Genomic DNA, 23,065 nt, shown 5'->3' on the forward strand with positions numbered 1-23,065 from the left:
GTTTCTCACTTTTAGTTCAAATTGTGTGAATAACGTTGGAAAGATCTAGAATTTATAAACATACACAAATCATGAACTTATTATTTCTACTGATATTTCAGAGTGGCCAAAACATCTCTGGGTTACTCTACCTGAATCTTTCTGTAGTCTGGGTGGAGATCAGAGACCAGTGCCGGTTCAGATTCTGCATCCTTTTGATTTCTTTATCATTTAGGGGCAACCTGTATCCAAGCTCATTTAGCCGGTCTAAATCTGGGACCATGCTGCTGAATTTTAGCATCTGTCCCTGAAAGCAAGATGCAAAACTAGATTTAGCACCACGGTCAGAAAAGGCAGAGCTCTTTCAAAAGTGCACAGCGATCTTCCGATTTCAGGAAGAAGCTGGTCTTTGGTCTCCTCTGCATTCCTAGGCCACCCCCTCGCAATCTCCAGTGCTGCCAAGGAAGCAAAGCTGCATCTCCTCATCAGCTTCCACTGCTGCTGCTGCTGCTGTTGCTATAGCTACTCACTACCCCTTATTGAACATTTAATAGTTTACGTGTATTATTTACTTGATTTATTTACTCAAAAGTAATTCCTTTTTTTTTTTTGCCGTATGTGGGCCTCTCACTGCCGTGGCCTCTCCCGTTGCGGAGCACAGGCTCCAGACGCACAGGCTCAGCGGCCATGGCTCACGGGCCCAGCCGCTCCGCGGCATGTGGGATCCTCCCAGACCGGGGCACGAACCCGTGTCCCCTGCATCGGCAGGTGGACTCTCAACCACTGCGCCACCAGGGAAGCCCAGTAATTCTTGCTTGAACTGATAAAGGATGAAAATTGTGCTGATGACTGAAAGGACTTATTTCGTACCCTTTATATTTCATTTATCCATGTTAGTCTGCTCCTTTATTATTTAATAATAATATTAGTTTTAATAGTAATAGCTAACTAACATTTATTGAGCACATATGAACCAAGCATTGTTATAAGAGCTTTACAGGTAATAACTCATTTTATCCTCAAAACAATCCCATAAGGTAAGAACCACTACTATTCCCAATTTACAATGAGGAAGAAGAGGCACAGACACTAAGTAAATTGCTCAAGGCCAGCTAGTAAGTGGTAGAGCCAGGTAAACACGACTTGTTGGGTTCTCCTTGGATGGAACACAATCCCACCTGAGCTCCAAAATCACCACCCATTATCTTAAGAGCTTCAGTTTTAGGTCCTTGATCCCAAGCCCAAAGTTAGTGAGACTCAACTGAGAAAGCAGTGTATGCTTTCAGATCGCTTTCCTCCCTTCACACACAGGACAAAGCTGCCTGTCCTGGTTCTGTGGGCATTCGTAACTCCATCTAGGAAACCGGCTACAGGCAGGAGAAAAGGTCAGGACACCTTTGGCTGTGTGTGTCCACTTGGCGTGCTCTGCAAAAGGCTCATAACCCTGAAGAGAGAATAAATCTTGCCAACTGTCGAAGCCAAAAGCAAACTATTAGATGGCAGAATTTCCACGGGTGGACATCAGCAGTGAACAAAACTGACATGCCACGGTCCCTCTCCTGGTGCTCAGAAAGAGTAAGACACTATTCCAATAGCAGAGAGAACAGCAGTCACCTATCACATGAACATCCTTGATGATGGTACGATGAAAGTCTGAAAAAAAATAACACTGGGCTATGAAACTGTGTCGCTGGGGGGCCTGACCATGGACAGAAGGGGAGGCTTTCTGAGAGTGACCCTGAATAAAATGACCAGGAGTTGATGCCTTTTGGGGACGAGGAACGGATTTCAGAAAGCGGGGGATGGGCATCTTACACACAGACGCCGGGAAGCACTGCAGCTCCCAAGTGCCTGGAGAAGGAGACAGACGGTGGTGAAGGCGAGACCCTTAGGGAGGTGGAAGCCAGCTATTGCTGGTCTTGATACTTCACACAGATCTTTATCCTGAGAGCAGTGGGAAGCCATGGAGGGTTTTAAGCAGAGGGATAATAGTAATAAAATGTGCATGTCTATTGTGTTATTTTATTTACTGTAAAGTCATTCACGATTAAGTAAAACCTTTTAAAAGAAAAAGATCGGGCTTCCCTGGTGGCACAGTGGTTGAGAGTCCGCCTGCCGATGCAGGGGACATGAGTTCGTGCCCCGGTCCGGGAAGATCCCACATGCCGCGGAGCAGCTGGGCCCGTGAGCCATGGCCGCTGAGCCCGCGCGTCCGGAGCCTGTGCTCCGCAACGGGAGAGGCCACGATGGTGAGAGGCCCGCGCAAAAAAAAAAAGAAAAAAGAAAAAGATCATTCTGGCAGCTATAGGTTGGAGGGAGAGAGGTTGCTGCAAAGAGGTCCACAGAGGCTGAGGCTGTGGCCTTGGCCCCTGAGCAAGGTCGGACAGCGTAAAGTAGGAGTGGATGATGGTAGTGATGGACATGGGAGGTTCAAGAGCTATGAAGGAGGTGATGGATTGGGCGCAGGGAGGGACCAGAGGCAGGAGGAGGAGTGAGGTGGATCTTAGCTCTGCTCCTGGGGGTCTCCCAACACGGACCATGAGATCAGCTTGAGCTCAGTGCCACCACTTCTCTCAAGAGAAGAGGAAAGCAGAGCTGGCAAGAGTTTCCTTGGGAACAGAAAGTAGGCGTATGTCAGGAGTTCTGAGTTTTCTTTAGGATTTTGAAGATAGAAGATCTGGGACGAGGATTTGAACACACGTACCTTAAGTTCCTCCATCCTTTCTTGGATGGTCGAGAGGTCAGACGAGTGGCTAGGGTCCTGCCCTTGTAGTATTTCTTCAGCTTCTACTATCCAGGCTTCCAAAGCTTCTAAACTCTTGGTAAAGGTTTCATAGTCAAGAACTCCAGCCTTTTTTTCACAAAAGAAAACTGGTATTTAGAAATCTAGTGAAAGGGCAAGTGGATGTTAAAATTATTTTTCATATTCTTGTGCCAAATTCCCATTCCCAAGATGCCATTCCTAAAAAGACAAGGCTACAATAATTTAAATTTTCTTCTTTTTATTTATATAGTTTGCTAAACACTTAGAATTACTTCTACGTACCATTAATTAACCAATTAAAGTTATTTTTTACATTATCAAACAGAAATATATTTTGATTCTTGCAAAAACTTGTCAGGTAAACGTGACTGTTAACATTAAAGCCGCTTAATATCTATTAATTGAACATATTTTACCGTGGAAGGAAGCACTGATTTGGGGGCAAAAGTACATTGTAGAGAAAAGTGCAAGACTCCCACGTTCCCTTGACCCCACTGGAGCTTCCAAGTTTGTTTAGTTTTTAACTTTCTGGTCTTGAAGGAGGCATTGCCTCGATGATGAAAAATTTTTCTTTTCCTGTGTTTATGCCCAGGTTTTATAGAATGCCCAATTTATAACACCTGGTGAATGTGAGCGCTGTACCTGTAACACAGTCTGCTGTTTGCAAAGAGCCTGTTCTAGGGCACATAAGTGTTGACTCAAACAGAGTTGATCAGATTGAATGGCTGATGCTGCCGAGGCATCTACTTGTTGCTTGAGTTGCTCTCCCAGCTCATGGAGAACGAAAAGGGAATCCTTAACTGTCCCCAGTCCTTTGAGCAGGTCCTACAGCAGATGAAAACATGCCCGTCATGAAACAACATGTTAAGTGTACTCCTTATTATAAACAATTAGAAACACTCAATTCTTATTTGTCAAATTATTACACTAAATAACCTTCACCTGCAGGAAGAAAATCAAGAACTGAATTCCATTTTTAAAAACATGTATGTGTATGAACATTTAAAAAAATGTACTATTCTTATTGTAAAAGCTACATGGGTTCATTGTAGGACATTGGGGAAATGCAGAAAAACTTATATAAACAAGGAAAAACATGATCTACAAGTAGAGCCAATAACTGAAAACATTTTGGCAGTTTTTTCCTGCCTCTTCATGTAATTGATATCAAATTGAAAACCCAGTGCTACATTTTACCTTTTTTGACTTAATACTATACACACAAGAGAGGAACTATATGCGCGGTCACATTTTAGTGGTTACAGTACACCCTCCCCTCTTGGTGGGTGCAGCGCCCTAGCTATGGCTCTGGTGAGCGGCAGGAAGGGTAGACTCTATCTCCGTTCTTTTCTGTGATATCTCTCGCCTCCATTTTTTGTGGGACTCTTTTATATGCTCCAAATTAATAAGCTGGTGGAAATTCCCTGTTTCTCGTTTCCATCTACCTCTGAGGGATGACAACTGACTGATTCTTCCACCTGTTGCTGGTGCCCCACCAGATACACAGAGAGCAGAGCCTGCTACACCCGTGCAGGGGCTACAGTGAGAAGGGGAAAAACAAAGGGCAACTTTAACCCTGACAGAGAGATCAGAAAATTCACAGCAATCATCTCAAACACTAGATTCTAGAACAGGCATAACTCAACGAAGGAGGACTGAAAATTGAAAATGACAAATTTCATACAGATAAACTATGTGCAAAGAGAAATCAAGAAGCACAGAATTTACTGTAAATCTTAAACTTTAGCTGTAAAGTGATTATTCATTTTTCATGTGAAGGTCTTAGAATGGGTTAAACTTTTATTTATGTGCTTTTTATTGCCTAATTCTAATAACTGATTTGGGAAAGTTTATAAGAAGGTCTTTGAAATAAATTATTTAAAATAGAGACAAATAAGGACAAATAGTAAGAGGCATGTGATAGGTGAAACGAGAGAAGAATTGCTCTTGAAAACCTTAAGTAGGTTATTGGCAGCTGCAGTGAAAAAGAGAAATATTAAAAAGCTATTAAAAAGAAGTATACCCATAAATCAGGAAAGAAAGACCTCTTCCTACCATTAAGTTCTTAGAAGAAATTATTATGTTGATACTTACGTAAGAGATAATGGACCTCACTGGACAATACCTTGGAACAATGGAATTTTAAAAGATGTAACATTACTCTTCATACGGTCATTTCTTATATTGACCATCTCTGTAAAAACAGATAGCCTAAGTCTTTCACATGGACTGTATTCCATTAGGAAAAATGGGAAAACAACTCTTTAAAAATAAAACAACGGGAGGGGATCTCTTAAATCTGTTACATGTGCAACTGTGTTCTGAAAACCTAGCAGCCTCTCTGATACTTGAAACAATTCTTTTTGGATAGTTGTCTCACATAGAGACATAACAAAAGCTTAAACACAGCAGCACCAGCCCTGCTAAACTTGAGAAGTCTAAGCTTGACAAGTTGGTAACACGCGATAGTTCCTGAACATACGTTGCAATCTTGAATCCATGTGGCAACTTCGTCGTCCGCGATGTCCCTGTCAGTGGCTGCCTTCAAGAGCTCATTGGTTCGACCCTCCTGCTGTTGAACTGTAGCAGCACACTGTTTGGAGTAGTCCTTGTATCTCTGCCAAAGCTGAAGTAGGGCCTTGCTGGCGTGCAGCTGCTCTGCAATCTCTTCCAGCAAGTGATTCCATCTGGAAACGATAGCAACACTCATGGGCTGATTCCCACCTCTCACCAAATGCTGTTATTTACTATTTTATTTTTCATGATCCTGGTTCATGTGAATATGGAAATAATGCAGATGTCTCATTTCTATCGAACGTAATAAAAAGTAACACTTCACTCTCATATTTCAAGGGTAGGTAGTAGAGATGAGGTCAATCTTGGGGTATACCGCAGTTCTAATTCCTTTCTAAGTATCTCCACTACATTTACTTACCCTTGAGTTCATTTTGTGAAAATGAAAACATTAATAGAATAGAACCTATAAAGCTCAAATTCAAAATGCCAGTGTTCTAATTGTATGGTTATTTATAATAAGATCGTGATATGAATAATGAGCAACAGTGTAAAACCGGCACGTCCCATACCTCATATTGACTTCTTTTAGTGTATCAGTAAGAGTTTCTGTCACAGGCGGGTGACTCTCTTTTAACAGTTGGTTGGTGATAGAGCCAAATTTCTGTAAGCTCTTTTCCTGTTTTTCTAGATCATCTTGAAGATTCTGCCCAAAGGAAATGTGCCACAGATGACATAACAGGATCTAAAAATTCTAATGATCAAGTTTAAGGGTAATTTATAGCTGTTTTCATAGATATGAACATACAAGTACAAAAACTATGACTTTGCCCCAATGCTTTATGAGCTTTCTTTAGATAACCATTTTTTCTTTTTTATGAGTTTGTTCTTATGGGTGTGAGGAGGGTTCTTAACAATTGAGACTTCTTGGAGTGGGAGCTGGAATTCGGCTGGGAAAGCTCACACGGGGAGCCCCTGTCCACCGTCGAGGAGGAAGGTGTGGGGCTGCTGGGTGTGCAATCCATTATACTGCGGTTCTCTTTGCTGCTCAAGGTCAAAGTCCAGATCTCTGCTTTATTACTTACCCAAAGTTGCTCTACCAGAGATTCCTGATAGTGAGACTTTAAGAAGGCATAGCTTTTCTGAGTACCAGCTCTAAGTTCTATCTCTGATGTTCTTCCTTGCAAAGAATATTTATTAGGCAGGCTATAGGCTTGGTGGAGTTGTCTACCAAGAACCAGTGAAGAAAGATATTTCCCTGGAAATGTTGCTGAAGTGATAGACTCAGTTCTTAGTAAAACTCCATAGGTGAAGCAGGCTGCAAAAATCCAGTCTCCACTTACCACTGATATATGGTTGCCATCAAATCAAAATATATAAGGAATAGACCCTGAGTCCTTTCATATCTTAAGATAGAAGATGAGAAACACAGAGTAAGCTCAATTAAAAAGTACTTCTAACCTCCTCAAAGTTATAAAATGTCTTTTTAAACTTACTATTCTCAAAATAAGCTTTAATGATTCTTAGTATCTGCAACAACTAGTTTAAGGTTTACAGACATTTAACCTTGTACTTTGGATGTACAAGGTTACAAAGTACATATTTTGTATGTACTTTGACTTCCCTGGCGGTCCAGTGGTTAAGACTCGTCACTTCCAATGGAGGGGGCACAGGTTCGATCCCTGGTGGGGAACTAAGATCCCACATGCCGTGCGGCGCAGACACACACACACGCACATGCACACACTCAAAAGAAGGAAACTGTATATGCTTATTTTATCCTTCCTCCCTCCTGCCTCACCCAAAAAAAGGGCACTCCCTTCAGAAAGTACGCATATCATGTCAGCAACATATAAACTTTGATTGTCAAGCCAGGGACGTGGACCGATATAAGGAGGGACACGCGAGGCTGTCATCCCACCCCTCAGGGCCTGACTTGCCCATCCCATAGGCTGCGTTACTTAGCCAGGGAGAAAGGGCAATGGCAGGTGAGAGCGCCCAGGTGTGCAGGCGAGTGAGGGCCGTAGCTGATTGAGAGCAGTGACATAAGACAGGACAGTGTGCTGTTTAAGTCAAACAGCAGCAATGTCCTCCTGGATGAATACACTGATGATGGACACACAGGAAACCAAGCAGTTAAGTGCTAGAAAAGGAGGATTACATGTACACACCATTGACATTCTGCTGAACGCAAAGAAAACAACTTAATCGTTTAAAATTTTATGACGTTTGCTATTTTTCTCTTTGTTTTCTTTTTAATCCTGTAGAATGTGTTTAGAAAAGCAGGATAAATAAGAGAAAGGGAAGATATAAAAGGCAGCAATAATGGATCCAGGAGATTGATTTGCGTATAAAATCATTTTATAAAATACATTCATGGGGATATTTATATGATTAAAAAAATCATTTAGTTATATACCAGTTATTCCAGAATTTGGTATCCACAGGCAAGTTTGGTTATGTAACAAATAAAGCAGGTAAAATTAATTTTAAATATTTTTAAAATAATTAAATGTAAACAATATACACCAATTATTCCAGGATGATGTTTGCATTTGCTCATTTTTAAAAAATTTTTCTCAAATTAAAAAGGATTTTAAGGATGGGTTCAATTCATCCCTTACCTGAAGATTGTCCACCTGAACCTGCACAGCTTCTAAAGATCCAGTCAGCAGACGGAATCGGGAGAGAGAGTATCTGGCCTCCATGAGGTAACTGTTTATCTCATCAAAGGCCACTTTGTGGTGGCTCCACTGGTCAAGCACAGACTTCAGCAGGATCTTTAACTGCCCAACCTTTTGAAGGAGACAGAGGCTTCTTATAATTGCATAATAGTTTAAGTGATAAAATATATAAATATATATTGCATTGATGGGAAAAATACTAACATTTAAGAATTTCATTGGGATTTCAGGCATTATAAATAAACTCAAATTTAAAAAAAGATTTGAGGGCTTCCCTGGTGGCGCAGTGGTTGGGGGTCCGCCTGCCGATGCGGGGAGCACGGGTTTGTGCCCCGGTCCGGCAGGGTCCCGCGTGCCGCGGAGCGGCTGGGCCCGTGGGCCATGGCCGCTGGGCCTGCGCGTCCGGAGCCTGGGCTCCGTGGCGGGAGAGGCCGCAGCGGTGAGAGGCCCGCGTACCGCAAAAAAACAAACAAAAACAACAACAACAACAAAAAAAACGATTTGAAAAGTAAAATGTAGCAATGTTGAAATTTAAGCCTTTCATACTTTTGATCACGCAGTCTAAATTGAAATGCTTAAAAAGGTTATATATATATAAAACCTTTACCTATAGTATATTTTATATGTATTATAATATAAAAGTGATAAAAGGTCAGTATATTTAATACCACAGTTTAGGAAACATATTAAATGAGTGTTTTAAATGCATTAACCCACTTTATCCTCATAACAACCTTATGAGGTAGATGGGATCGTTATGCTCATCTTATATTAAGGAAACTGAGGGACAAAGAAGTTATAAAAATCACCTTGAGATCATACTGTTAGAGTGTGAAAGATCTAGATGTAAATCTAGGCAGACTGGTCCCAAGAAATGAAACCTATTTATCATCTGTCCATCTACTTACCTACCTATCTATTTATCTATCTAACTATTTACCTATCGATCCATCCCAGGTATGTGCAAGCCCGCACACACACTCTCTCTCTCTCTCTCTCTCTCTCTCTCACACACACACACACACACACACACACACAAACACACCCTCAAATGAATATCTTAAGATAAAACATCCAAGAACATTCTTCCCTGTACTTATCTGCAAGAGAAAAGGTTTTAGTTTGATCTGTATCATTTAGAAAGATATCTGCTTTGAACTCCCTGGATTTCACTCCTAATCTTTTGAATATGGAGTAAGTATGGCCATGATTAAGAAAAGAGATCATATAAATTAACTTGCACCTGAATTCTCTGCTCTTTTTCTTAGCATAACCAAAAATGCTGAAACCAATCGAGGTACTATCACATGGGCCAAAGGCCTAAGAAAATGCTGCCGCAGAAACGAGGCAACACTCCCACGTACAGGCAGGTGCCAGGGCCTGTCCTAGGAAAGTCAGGAACAAACATGAACATAAAGCCAAGAGATCAATGAGAATTTCTAAATCGTCTATTTCTTCCTTGTAGTATTTTTGTTTGTTTTTCATGAGAAGATGTTTCTGTGAAAGAACCACTCAATTTATTTATATGGTAAATTGTTTCCAAAGAATTGTGATGATTTATAAAAGTGCATAAAATAAAATGAACTAGATTTAAAATCGGGTTAAAGATAAGGTAATTAGAAAGCTGCCCTCGGAGACCATCACGTGGACTGTGAGAGCGGTTTGCTGGACACCTTGGTCCCTGTCACTTAACCTGCTGGTGCCTCAGCCCTCACCTCTGGAAAGTGCGGGCAGGAACCACTGGCACAGGTGTGTGCAGAGCAGGGGTCGTTGTTACATGTATTCTTCTTACTGGGGGATTCAACTCTCTATTCAGCACATAATGTCAAACGTCTTCACAGAGCTTACGTTTTAGTGAGAGAAGTTAAATAAACGAGCAGACCACATCATATGTTAGAAGTTGATAAACAGCACAGATAAAAGCAAAGCGGAGAAGAGAGTCAGGGCATGTAAGGGGAGGATGCAAAGGCTGTCATTTGAAACAAGGTGGTCAGGAAAGCCCTCCCTGAGACGGCGAATTTAAACAAGGGCTTTGAGGAGAGGGAGTGGCCATGTGGATATCAGGGAGAGGGGGCTCCGGGCACAGGGAAGAGCCGGGACAAAGTCCCCGAGTGTGGAGCACACTGCTGGGTTCCAGACTAGGGGGACAGCAGAAGCACAAGAAACCTGTGGGCTAGCAGCGGGAGCCGCATGGTTTTGGCCTCATTCTGTTGTTTTTTGTTGTTTTTGTTTGTTTGTTTTTGCGGTACGCGGGCCTCTCACTTTTGTGGCCTCTCCTGTTGCAGAGCACAGGCTCCAGACGCGCAGGCTCAGCGGCCATGGCTCACGGGCCCAGCCACACCACGGCATGTGGGATCTTCCCGGACCGGGGCACGAAACCGTGTCCCCTGCATCGGCAGGCAGACTCTCAACCACTGCGCCACCAGGGGAGCCCTGGCCTCATTCTGAATGAGACAGGAAGATATTGCGGGGTTGTGAGCAGAGGACTGGTGTGATCTGACTTCCATTTTAACAGGACTTCTCTGGCATGGAGACTATTTAGGAGGCCATGAAAATAATCAAAGCGAGCAGTGACGGTGACTTAGACCCAGGTGCCAGCTGCACAGATGGGGGCAGAGGCTGGGTTCTAGATCTATCCTGAAAACAGGGCTGACAAGATTGTTGATGGACTCTGTGTGGGTCTGAGGGAAAGAGAGGAGTGAAGAATGACTCCATAGGTTTCAGCCCATGCAACTGGATGGGTAGAGTTGTCATGAACTGAGGTGGCAGAAAGTGTAGGTTTGTAGGGGAAGAATGGGAGTTGGGGTTTCCCTGGTAGCGCAGTGGTTGAGAATCTGCCTGCCAATGCAGGGGACACGGGTTCGAGCCCTGGTCTGGGAAGATCCCACATGGCGCGGAGCAACTGGGCCCGTGAGTCACAACTACTGAGCCTGTGCGTCTGGAGCCTGTGCTCCGCAACAAGAGAGGCTGCGACAGTGAGAGGCCCACGCACCGCGATGAAGAGTGGCCTCCGCTTGCAGCAACTAGAGAAAGCCTGTGCACAGAAATGAAGACCCAACACAGCAAAAATAAATAAATAAAATTTTAAAAAAGAAAAAGAATGGGAGTTGGTTTGGGCAGGAAGTTTGAGATGTCTAATGGTCATGCAAGCGGAGATGTCTACAGAGGACTTCCCTCTGTGTCTGTCTCTGTCTATAGTTTAGGTGAGAAATCCAGTCTGAGGATACACATCTGAGAACCATCTGTGCCTAGATGGTATCTATGGACATGGGAATGGATAAGATTATTAAAAAAGCCATGTTCATAGTCATGTTAATTATAGGAAACATCCGAAGCTAGGCTCTTTAAAAGAAGGTGAATAAAGTGGACTTAACACCACCAACAGATGCTGTGTAGATTCCGTGATTATTTACTTATTTTAGGAAAACCAAAACCCATGTCACATTTGGACATGAGACGGCAAGCACAGGCTTGGAGGCAGCTCTCCACAAGAAACGTTACCCTGTGGTCTAAATTTGCCCAGGTGTGGCTGAGATCCTGAAGCGTGCTCACGACAATGCCAGAGGCTTCTTCTTTCTTGTTCTGAATCAAAGCAAGTCCATTCTGCTCAATTTTCTCTACCTCTTTTTCTTTTGCTTTAATCAAATCTTCCAGATCCTGAAAGATGAAGAAACAGTCATTTTAAATTATTCTATTATGGAACTCTGGGGTACACTGAAATTGAGCCATTATAGTCTCACAGCCGAAAAATCTTTTATTAAGCTGAAAAGCTTATCATTCTCAGGAGAGGGTCTCCAGAGCGATACTTCTTACATTTAAATTTTTTAAATTCTCTTTTCATTCCACGAGAAATTAGCATAACAAAAAAATCACGCAAAGTTTAAATGGCACTAGATAATTTTTTTCAAGAAGCTACAAGGAAAGAAATATATGTTGGAAATGGTAACATGATTTATATTCTTACATTCATTTATCTTGCTGTTGGAAACGTTACACAGTCCTAGCTCATGGGATGAAATGCAATAGAACGGTATTCCGGACTCCAGTATCTGAGATTTAGTTACATGTCTGTGACTGTCAAGGTGTGCCACTTTGCGCAAGTGAGAAACTTCCACAGGGTCTCAGTTTCTTCAGATGAAAAATCAGAGTCTCTATTAACCTGTCTTTCTCCCTAAAATACTCTGATTCTAAGGGAGTATGAAAAGTTGTACAAGTTTCTTTTCATGAATCGAATGCTCATTTTCTTTAGAATTTGCATTTATAATGGTCAGGATGAAACGTTCAAAAAAGAAAATGAGGCAACAATCTGGAGATCACACTTAACCATAATCCTCACCTATATTTTAAAGCCACCTGAAACTCTGGAAAGCTCAGTGAGCCAGGCTGAGACTGCTATCGACATTTTATGGGTGAACAGTGGGAGATTATGTCACGCAACCTGTCTCCAGTCACAAAAGGGCCAGAAGTAGAATCAGAATCCAAGACTTCGGAGCCCACTGACTCCCAGCCCAGTGCTGGAGGCAGATGGGAATTGCGGAGAAGAGGTAAATAAATCCATGTCGGGGTGACGTGGGAAGCTGTATACTGATCCTGGTTACATGCTCATATTCAGAAGTACAGCCCCAGAACTAGATATGCAGATATCTAGATATCTAGATATGCCTTGGAGGTTAGAGTGAAAATTGCAAAATATTTTAAGTTTGGATAATGTCTCAATTCTGTGAAAAAGATTTCCAGCTCCCTGTCATGATCCACATATGGATAAGTCCCTTGGGCTTGGGCAGTGCTGTGGATAGGATACTAGTGAGAAGTCCTGGACTCTGCTGTTTTAGTTACAAATGTACCTCTTTTAATTTTTGCCTCGTGTGGTGCAATCTTTTAATCACTCCCTACCTTACGTATAAATTAGGAATAATAATACATTTGCTTATCTCAAGGGGATAACATTAGATAAATAAATCTATGAAATCCCTTTTAAGCTGTTACAAACTAGGCAAATGTAAGAGTTTATTTTATTCAGCCATTTGGTAATCTGCCCTGCTTCACTGCAAATTTATTTATTTTTCTCTCCTTAACTATTATGAAGCTATTTTTGTCTTGATGTATTAATTAGAAGTTCATGTAATTAGTAGCCTAAAGAGATCATTTTTGTTTTGAATAACTGTTCTTTCATTTTCACTTTATAATTTTGTCAGTATTTTGACAGCTCTGATAATTAACCTGAGAATAAATATAGTGGTTACCAGTGTTACAGGTCCTTTATACAGTAAAGAAAACATAATGAACTTTACTATTTAAGGATTTTTCTCTCTGCTTCTCTAAAAGATTACATAACCATAAATAATCCTTCCAACATTGTCTTTAATATGATCCTAAAATTCAACCACTGGAATTGAATTTATTCTCATTTATCCACAGATGTTAACTTTTTAAGTGAGCAATATTAAACGAATGACTCACTGCTTAGAAACACATCTCCTAAGTGTCCTGTGCATTTATGTTGGAGTAAAAGCAAAACCCAGGAGGAAAACAGGAATGAAATATATATTTTGTGCAAAACAAAGGTGTTTTCCTTTCCCTCCAATAATAATTAAAAGATGATTCTGTTTCTGATCAATGAAGGGAAAAGCCAAACCTAAAATTTTTTTTTGCAATAATAAATCATTCTTAACTTGGGTTAATTCATAAATATCAGTTTTTATGTTGGTTCAAATTCATAAATCACTTCTGAAAGAGTGGAAAATATCCAAGATTTTTTTAAACAAAATAAAGCTTGAATCCAGTCACCAATGTAAGCATGCTGGCTTGAATTCTACACTCTGGTCCAGAAGAACCATTTCTCAAAAATGACAATAAATTTTTATCAAGGTTTGTGGTACTGCCAAATGGAACCTGCCAGTTAGGCTACTGTGATTTATATGTGATGCCCCCAAAATAACTATGTGGTCTACTTTCATTCTGTTCTTTGTTTCCAAAAAAATGACTTTTCATTTGAAATCACAAATTGGCATTGGAGTTAAGTTCTTTCAACCATACTTGAAGCTGTTTCTCCTGACACTGCCTGGTGTGACCCTCTGGGGGGTTAAAAGTTTGGGTCTGAAAAGGAGTGAAACTTGGTCAAGTTTCTGCTACATTTTCCAGCTAGCGATCTCTCTCTCTGTGTTAAATAGAAGACACGTGCATAAAAAGAAAATGGAAAATGGCAGAAAAAAGTATACATTAAAGAGAAGAAAAAATAGTAAGAAAGAGAAAAATAAAAGGAAAGAAGGCAGAAGAAAAATAAAGGAAAAGTTAAATTAACCTATATTTCAGTCTTTTAATAGTCAAGTTTATTATTATAACAAGACAGCACTAACCTTGCTAATGTGAATGCTGAAATTATGTTTTAATTTTAATGAAAACATTGTAACTTAGGAAGTCATCCTTTGAAGTAAAATTTTGAAATTCTGGTTTACTTGTACATTTTAGAATTGATAGCCTACTACTTGAAACCATACTGGCTCCTGGAAGATCGTAAAGGCAATAGGACTAGCTGATGCATGTTTTTGGTCTTCTATCTTTTACACACCAATCTTCTGATGTGAAGTTTTTTTCTTTAATTTCAAGGTAGTTCCCTGTATGATAGTTTTCTTTACCATTTTCATGCACCCTCGACATTGCAATCCATGAGCTTGTCAGCCCAGGACAAGAGCATGTGCTCTTCCTTTTTGAACCAAAAAGCTTTGACTGAGAGCTGAAATATACATCTCTTTACATATGCCCCCAAAGAAAAACTGCTGGTTGGAAGGAAGATCATTACCAAAGGCCATTCTTTTTGAAAGCTGAAATATAAAAACTATCACAGCTAATCTGTATTACACTACAAATTATTGAATTATTTAAAAAAAAAATTAGAGCATTCACTGTAACAGCTTACATTTCTTTTGTATAAACAAGAGTCCCTGAGGAAATATTAAGTGGTCCTAAGTCACTGGAACATTTAGAGTCTGCCCGCTCCACACCAAGATCCTTATCACCAACAGGAGAACAAGCAGGCGTGGTCTTCCCAATGGGACACAGTAGGAGGTAACACTGTCCGCTGGGAAGCACTGGCTCATTGGAGTTGAACCGGAACCCAATCAAGCCGCTAGTGCTGACTTCCATTTACCGGAAATACAGGGGAGAGGAGAGCATCTCAAGGGACTACACAGGCTAATCAATCCTGAACCTGAGTCCAGTCTACGGTTTTTGCAACAAGTTAAGTGTCAAAAAAAAAACTTAAAGAAACTTAAAAGATCTAAGAAGAAATGGAGGATGTGGACACTCTGATATCTTTGTTTAAATAAATTAACTTAAAAAAAAGATATTTTAAAGACAATTGAGGAAATAGTGTTATGAGTTGGGCATTAAATAGTATTCAGGGGTTACTGTGAATTTTTTTGTGGTGATAATGATATTATGGTAATATAAGAAAAGGGTCCATTTCTTTTAGAGAGGCATACTGTAGCATGCAGGAATAAAATGACACGATGTCTGGGGAGGCGGAGTCAAGAGGGCAGTGTGGGAAGATGACGAGTTAGCATCTCCCCATAATTAGGATGTCTGCCGGCCACTGGTGGCGGACCCTGACGCCCAAGGAGACGGGAGGAACCCCCAAGTGAACTGGTAGGACGTGGGGGACTGAGCGGGGAGGAGAAGTGGAGGCCAGACAGGATGGGCACCCCTGAGGCCAGGGAGATAAGGACAGGCAGGTGGGAGGAGCCATCCGGGAGGAGTGGAAGAGGAGTGGAGAGGTTGATTGCCCCGCCCACTCGGGCCCGGGGAGCCTGCTGAGCTCCCGGGCTGGTCCCCTGCCCTACAGGGCCCCCTCCTCCCCCCGGCCACATTGGTCCTGGGGGCACAGGAAGGAGGCTGAGGAGAGGTAGGTGGGAGGGGCCCTCCAGGAGGAGCAGGAGAGGAGTGGAGGGCGTTTGCCCTGCCCACTCAGGCCCGGGAGCCCCACTGAGCTCACAGGTGAGGTCCCCCCACTCTCTGAGACCAGGGGTGGGGGGGCACGCCTGGGCCCCTTCTGTTCCTTGAACCTAAGCCCCACCCCCTACAGCACCCAGGGCCTTTTCCGGCCCTGTGGGTCCTGAGCATTGGCCTCGCCCACCACCCAAACCTTGCCCTTGTTTAGGCCCTGCCCTCCACAGCCAAGGCCTTCCACCCCCCTTATTTTACTTTCTTTTCTTTTCTTTTTTCTTTCTTTTTCTGCCACGCCATGCAGATTGGGGGATCTTGGTTCATGAGCCGGCGGTTGGGCGAAGCTCCTGTGGTGGGAGCTCTGAGTCCAAAGCACTGGACTAACAGAGAACCTCAGACCCCAGGGAATATTCATTGGAGTGAGGTCTCATGGAGGTCCTCATCTCAGCACCAAAACCCTGCTCTACCCAACAGCCTACAAACTCCAGTGTTGGAAGCCTCAGGGCAAACAACCACTAAAGACAGGAACACAATCCCACTCATAAAAAAAATTAAGAAATGAGACAGCAAAAAAATATGTCACAGATGAAGGAGCAAGGTAAAAACCTATAAATAAATGAAGAGCAAATAAATGAAGAGGAAATAGGCAATCCACCTGAAAAAGAAATCAGAGTAATGATAGTAAAGATGATCCAGAATCTCAGAAATAGAATGGAGGTGCACAATTGAGAAAATAAATGTTTAACAAATATCTAGAAGAACTAAAGAACAAACAGAGATGAACAACCCAATAACTGAAATGAAAAATACACTAGAAGGTTATCAATAACAGAATAACTGAGGCAGAAGAACAAATAACTGAGCTGGAAGACAAAATGATGGAAATAACTGCCAAGGAGCAGAAAAAAGAAAAAAAATGAAAAGAATCGAAGACAATTTCAGAGACCCTCTGGGACAACACTAAATGCACCAACATTCGAATTATAGGGGTCCCAGAAGAAGAGAAAAAGAAAGGGTCTGAGAAAATATCTGAAGAGATTATAGATGAAAACTTCCGTAACATGGAAAAGGAAATAGTCACCCAAGTCCAGGAAGCACAGACAGTCCCACACAGAATAACCCTAGGAAAAACACACCAAGACACATATTAATCAAACTAACAAAAATTAAATTCAAAGAAAAAATATTAAAAGCAGCAAGGGAAAAAACAAAAAAATAACATGCAAAGGAATCCTCATAAGGTTATCAGCTGATTTTTCAGCAAAAACTCTGCAGGCCAGAAGGGAGTGGCAGAATACATAAAGTGATGAAAGAGGAAAATCTACAACCAAGATTACTCTATCCAGCAAGGATTTCATTCAGATTTGATGGAGAAATCAAAAGCTTTTCAGACAAGCAAAAGCTAAGAGAATTCAGCACCACCAAACCAGCTTTACAACAAATGCTAAAGGAACTTCTCTAGGTGGGAAACACAAGAGAAGAAAAAGACTCACAAAAACAAACCCAAAACAATTAAGGAAATGCTAATAGGAACATACATATCAATAATAACCGTGGGGCTTCCCTGGTGGCACAGTGGTTGAGAGTCCGCCTGCCGATGCAGGGGACATGGGTTTGTGCCCTGGTCCGGGAAGATCCCACATGCTGCGGAGTGGCTGGGCCCGTGAGCCATGGCCGCTGAGCCTGCGCGTCTGGAGCCTGTGCTCCACAACGGGAGAGGCCACAACAGTGAGAGGCCCGCGTAACGCAATAAAAAAAAAATAATAATAATAATAACCTTGAATGTAAATGGATTAAATGCCCCAACCAAAAGACATAAAAACAAGATCTGAAAGGATACAAAAACAAGACCCATATATATGCTGTCTACAAGATACCCACGTCAGACGTAGGAACACATACAGACCAAAAGTGAAAGGATGGAAAAAAGATATTCCATGCAAATGGAAATCAAAAGCAAGCTGGAGTAGCAATACTCATATCAGATAAACTAGACTTTAAAATAAAAACTGTTACAAGAGATAAGGAGGGACACTACATAATGATCAAAGGATCAATCCAAGAAGATATAACAATTATAAACATTTATGTACCCAACATAGGAGCACCTCAATACATAAGGCAAATGCTAACAACCATGAAATGAGAAATCGACAGTAACACAATAAGATTAGGCGACTTTAACACCCCACTTACACCAATGGACAGATCATCCAAACAGAAAATAAATAAGGAAACACAAGCTTTAAATGATACAATAGACCAGATAGGTTTAATTGATATTTATAGAACAATCCACCCAAAAGTGGCAGAATACACTTTCTTCTCAAGTGCACATGGAACATTCTCCAGGACAGATCACATCTTGGGTCACAAATCAAGCCTCAGAAAATTTAAGAAAACTGAAATCGTACCAAGCATCTTTTCTGACCACAATGCTATGAGACTGGAAATCAATTATAGGAAAAAACTGTATAAAACACAAATACATGGAGGCTAAACAGTGTGCTATTAAATAACTAAGAGATCACTGAAGAAATCAAAGATGAAATCAAAAAATACCTAGAGACAAAGGACAATGAAAACATGATGACCCAAAACCTATAGGATGCAGAAAAGCAGTTCTAAGAGGGAAGTTTATAGGAATTCAATCTCACCTCAAGAAACAAGAAAAATCTCAAATAAACAATCTAACCCTACATTTAAAACAACTAGAGAAAGAAGAACAAAGAAAACCCAAAGTCAAGAGAAGGAAAGAAATCATAAAGATCAGAGCAGAAATAAATGAAATTGAAATGAGGAAAACAGTAGCAAAGGTCAATAAAACTAAAAGCTGGTTCTTTGAGAAGATAAACAAAATTGATAAACCCTTAGCCAGACTCATCAAGAAAAAAAGGGAGAGGATGAAAATCAACAAAATTAGAAATGAAAAAGGAGAAATCACAACCGACACTGCAGAAATACAAAGGATTATTAGAGACTACCACAAACAACTATATGCCAATAAAATGCACAACCATGAAGAAATGGACAAATTCTTGGAAAGGTACAATTTTCCAAGACTGAACAAGGAAGAATTAGAAAATATAAACAGACCTATCACAAGCAATGAAATTGAGAGCGCAATTAAAAATCTTCAAACAAACAAAAGTCCAGGACCAGATGGCTTCACAGGCAAATTCTATCAAACATTCAGAGAAGAGCTAACACCGATCCTTTTCAAACTCTTCCAAAAAATTGCAGAGGGAGAAACACTCTCAAATTCATTCTACAAGGCCACCATCACCCTGATACCAAAACCAGAAAAATATATCACAAAAAAAGAAAATTATAGACCAATATCACTGATGAACATAGATGCAAAAATCCTGAACAAAATACTAGCAAACAGAATCCAACAGCACATTAAAAGGATCATACACCATGATCAAGTGGGATTTATCCCAGGGATTCAAGGATCCTTCAATATATGCAAATCAATCAATGTGATACACCACATTAACAAATTAAGGAATAAAAACCATATGATCATCTCAATAGATGCAGAAAAAGCATTTGACAAAATTCAATACCTATTTATGATAAAGACTCTCCAGAAAATGGGCATAGAGAGAACCTACCTCAACATAATAAAGGTCATATATGACAAACCCACAGCAAGCATCATTCTCAATGGTGAAAAACTGAAGGCATTTCCACTAAGATTAGAAACAAGACAAGGATGTCCACTCTCGCCACTCCTATTCAACATAGTTTTGGAAGTCCTAGCCATGGCAATCAGAGAAGAAAAAGAAATAAATGGAATACAAATTGGAAAAAAAAGAAGTAAAACTGTCACTCTTTGCAGATGACATGATACTATACATAGAAGATCCTAAAGATGCCACCAGAAAACTACTAGAACTAATCAATGAATTTGGTAAAGTTGCAGGATATGAAATTAATACACAGAAATCTCTGGCATTCATATACACCAACAACGAAAAATCAGAAAGAGAAATTAAGGAAACACTCTCATTTACTATTGCAACAAAAAGAATACAACACCTAGGAACAAACCTGCCTAAGGAGGCAAAAGACTTGTACTCAGAAAACTATAAAACACCAATGAAAGAAATCAGAGATGACATAAACAGACGGAGAAATATACCATGTTCTTCAATTGGAAGAATGAATGTTGTGAAAATGACTATACTAACCAAAGCAATCTACAGATTCAGTGCAATCCCTATCAAACTACATATGGCATTCTTCACAGAATTAGAACAAAAAATTTTACAACTCGTATGGAAACACAAAAGACCCCAAATAGTCAAAGCAATCTTGAGAAAGAAAAACAGAGTTGGAGGAATCAGGCTCCCCAACTTCAAACTATACCACAAAACTACAGCAATCAAGACAGTATGGTACTGGCACAAGAATAGAAATGTAGGTCAATGGTACAGGACAGAATGCCCAGAGATAAACCCATGCACATGTGGGCACCTAATTTATGACAAAGGAGGCAAGAACATACAATGGAGAAAAGACAGCCTCTTCAATAAGTGGTTCTCCGAAAACTGGACAGCTACATGTAAAAGAATGAAAATAGGACACTACCTAACACCACACACAAAAATAAACTCCAAAAGGATTAAAGACTTAAACGTAAGGCCAGACACTACAAAACTCTTAGAGGAAAACATAGGAAAAACACTCTTTGACATAAACCACAGCAAGGTCTTTTTTGACCCATCTCCTAGAGAAATGGAAATAAAAACAAAAATAAACAAATGGAACATAATTAAACTTAAAAGCTTTTGCACAGCAAAGAAAACCACAAATAAGACAAAAAGACAACCCTCAGAATGGGAGAAAATATTTGCAAATGAAACAACAGACAAAGGATTAACCTCCAAAATACACAAATAGCTCATGGAGCTATCATATAAAACAAAAAATCCAGTTAAAAAATGGGCAGAAGACCTAAATAGACATTTTCCCAAAGAAGACATACAGATGGCCAAGAGGCACATGAGAATATGCTCAACATCACTGATCATTAGAGAAATGCAAATCCAAACTACAATGAGGTATCACCTCACACCAGTCAGAATGGCCATTATCAAATAATCTAGAAACAATAAATGCTGGAAAGGGTGTGGTGGAAAGGGAAACCTCCTGTACTGTTGGTGGGAATGTAAATTGATACAGCCACTATGGAGAACAGTATGGAGGTTCCTTAAAAAACTACAAATAGAACTACCATATGACACAGCAATCCCACTACTGGGCATATACCCTGAGAAAACCATAATTCAAAAAGTCATGTACTGCAATGTTCACTGCAGCACTATTGACAATAGCCAAGACATGGAACCAACCTAAATGTCCATCAACAGATGAATGGATAAAGAAGATGTGGCACATATATACAATGGAATATTACTCAGCCATAAATTGAGTTATCTGTAGTGAGGTGGATGGACCTAGAAGTAAGTCAGAAAGAGAAAAACAAATACCATATGCTAACACATATATATGGAATCTAAAAAAAGAAAAATGGTACTGATGAACCTAGTTGCACAGCAGGAATAGAGAGGGAGACATAGAGAATGGACTTGAGGACATGGGGTGGGAGGGGCAAGCTGGGGCGAAGTGAGAGTAGCATCGACAGATATACACTACCGAATGTAAAATAGTTAGCTAGTGGGAAGCAGCAGCATAGCACAGGGAGATCAGCTCGGTGCTTTGTGTCCACTTAGAGGGGTGAGATAGGGAGGGTGAGAGGGAGGCTGAAGAGGGAGGGGATATGGGAACATATATATGCATATGGCTGATTCACTTTGTTGTACAACAGACACTAACACAGTATCGTGAAGGAATTATACTCCAGTAAAGATCTATTTAAAAACAACAACAATAACAAACACAGTATGGTACTGGCATAATGATAGACATATAGATCAATGGAATGGAACTTAGCTTCCAGAAATAAACTCATGCATTTACAGTCAATTAAAAAAGAAAATGACATGATGTCTGGGATTCACTGTAAAATCTTTACAAAGAAAAGAAATAATGCAGGCAAGTATGTCAAAATCTTGGTCATTATTAAATCTGATGATCAGTATAGAAGGATTCTCTGCGTACAAGTTATCTGAAAACTCATAAATTCAAGTTTATAAAAACAGGTGAGGGCTTCCCTGGTGGCGCAATGGTTGAGAGTCTGCCTGCCGATGCAGGGGACACGGGTTCATGCCCCGGTCCGGGAAGATCCCACATGCCGTGGAGCGGCTGGGCCCGTGAGCCATGGCTGCTGCGCCTGTGCGTCCGGAGCCTGTGCTCCACAACGGGAGAGGCCACAACAGTGAGAGGCCCGTGTACCACACACACACAAAAAAAACCAAAAAACAAACAAACAAAAAAAAAAAAACAGGTGAAAAAAACCTCACAGTTAGAAAAACTCTATAAATCACATAATCAGAGAAATTTGTTACCAAATGCAGCATTTTTCCATACTGAATCCTCAATTCTCAGGACCCACAAATTTCTTCGGTGTACACAATGAAATTGTGTAGCGGCACCTGTCAGCCACCTGGACCAGTTACCTGACAGTCTTTCAGCGCGTTCTGAACTGAAGCCTGATCTCCAATTCGCTCTTGTTGCTTTAGTCTCTTTTCCTGGGTTTCAAACCAAGTTTTCAGACATTGTACGTTATTTTCATATTCTGACCAAGATTCCAATAAGCCTTCCAACAGCTGGATCTGAACAAACATAATGAAATGAAATTTGCAATTTTATTTTAGAATCAAATTACTGGCAGGTCACTATTACCTCCAGATTAAGAATTCTTAAGAGACAGTCCATTGTATATATGATTAAAAATGAATGTTAAAAAGTATAAATCAATGACCATTACTGGTAAACAAGTAAAGAACTTAAGTCAACTTGAGGCAAAGGAAAAAGATATTAAGAGGCATCTTTAATAAACGAAAACAATATGAAATATTCAAAGAGTAGTGGGTACACAGACAAAATAATGAACAGGGCTGAAGAACTGTTAGAACCTTCAGAGGCCGGTCTCTTCGGAAGCAGTTGTGTGCCCAGTGTAGCCATACTATTCGTGGGATGAGTTTTCTTTACAGAGTGTACCTGTTCTTGGCGTTTTCATGAAACATGGACAGCAGAGAGCACTTGGCTC

General features: G+C 40.7%; 1 protein-coding gene across 3 annotated transcripts in view; it reads right to left on the reverse strand.

The window, feature by feature from the left end:
- SYNE1 (spectrin repeat containing nuclear envelope protein 1) overlaps nt 1–23,065 on the reverse strand; it is a 457,576-nt gene that overhangs the window by 89,184 nt on the left and 345,327 nt on the right. For all 3 annotated transcript variants that reach the window (XM_060283256.2, XM_060283254.1, XM_060283255.1), the window contains 8 exons: nt 22,473–22,628; nt 11,443–11,598; nt 7,882–8,052; nt 5,830–5,963; nt 5,226–5,430; nt 3,386–3,568; nt 2,684–2,830; nt 132–286 (listed from right to left, as the gene is read on the reverse strand). In XM_060283256.2, the coding sequence (XP_060139239.1) occupies nt 132–286; nt 2,684–2,830; nt 3,386–3,568; nt 5,226–5,430; nt 5,830–5,963; nt 7,882–8,052; nt 11,443–11,598; nt 22,473–22,628 (1,307 nt within the window). The remainder of the gene's footprint in view (nt 1–131; nt 287–2,683; nt 2,831–3,385; nt 3,569–5,225; nt 5,431–5,829; nt 5,964–7,881; nt 8,053–11,442; nt 11,599–22,472; nt 22,629–23,065) is intronic.

The sequence above is a fragment of the Globicephala melas genome, chromosome 14, assembly GCF_963455315.2.
Source record: "Globicephala melas chromosome 14, mGloMel1.2, whole genome shotgun sequence".
NCBI classification, from domain to species: Eukaryota; Metazoa; Chordata; class Mammalia; order Artiodactyla; family Delphinidae; genus Globicephala; species Globicephala melas.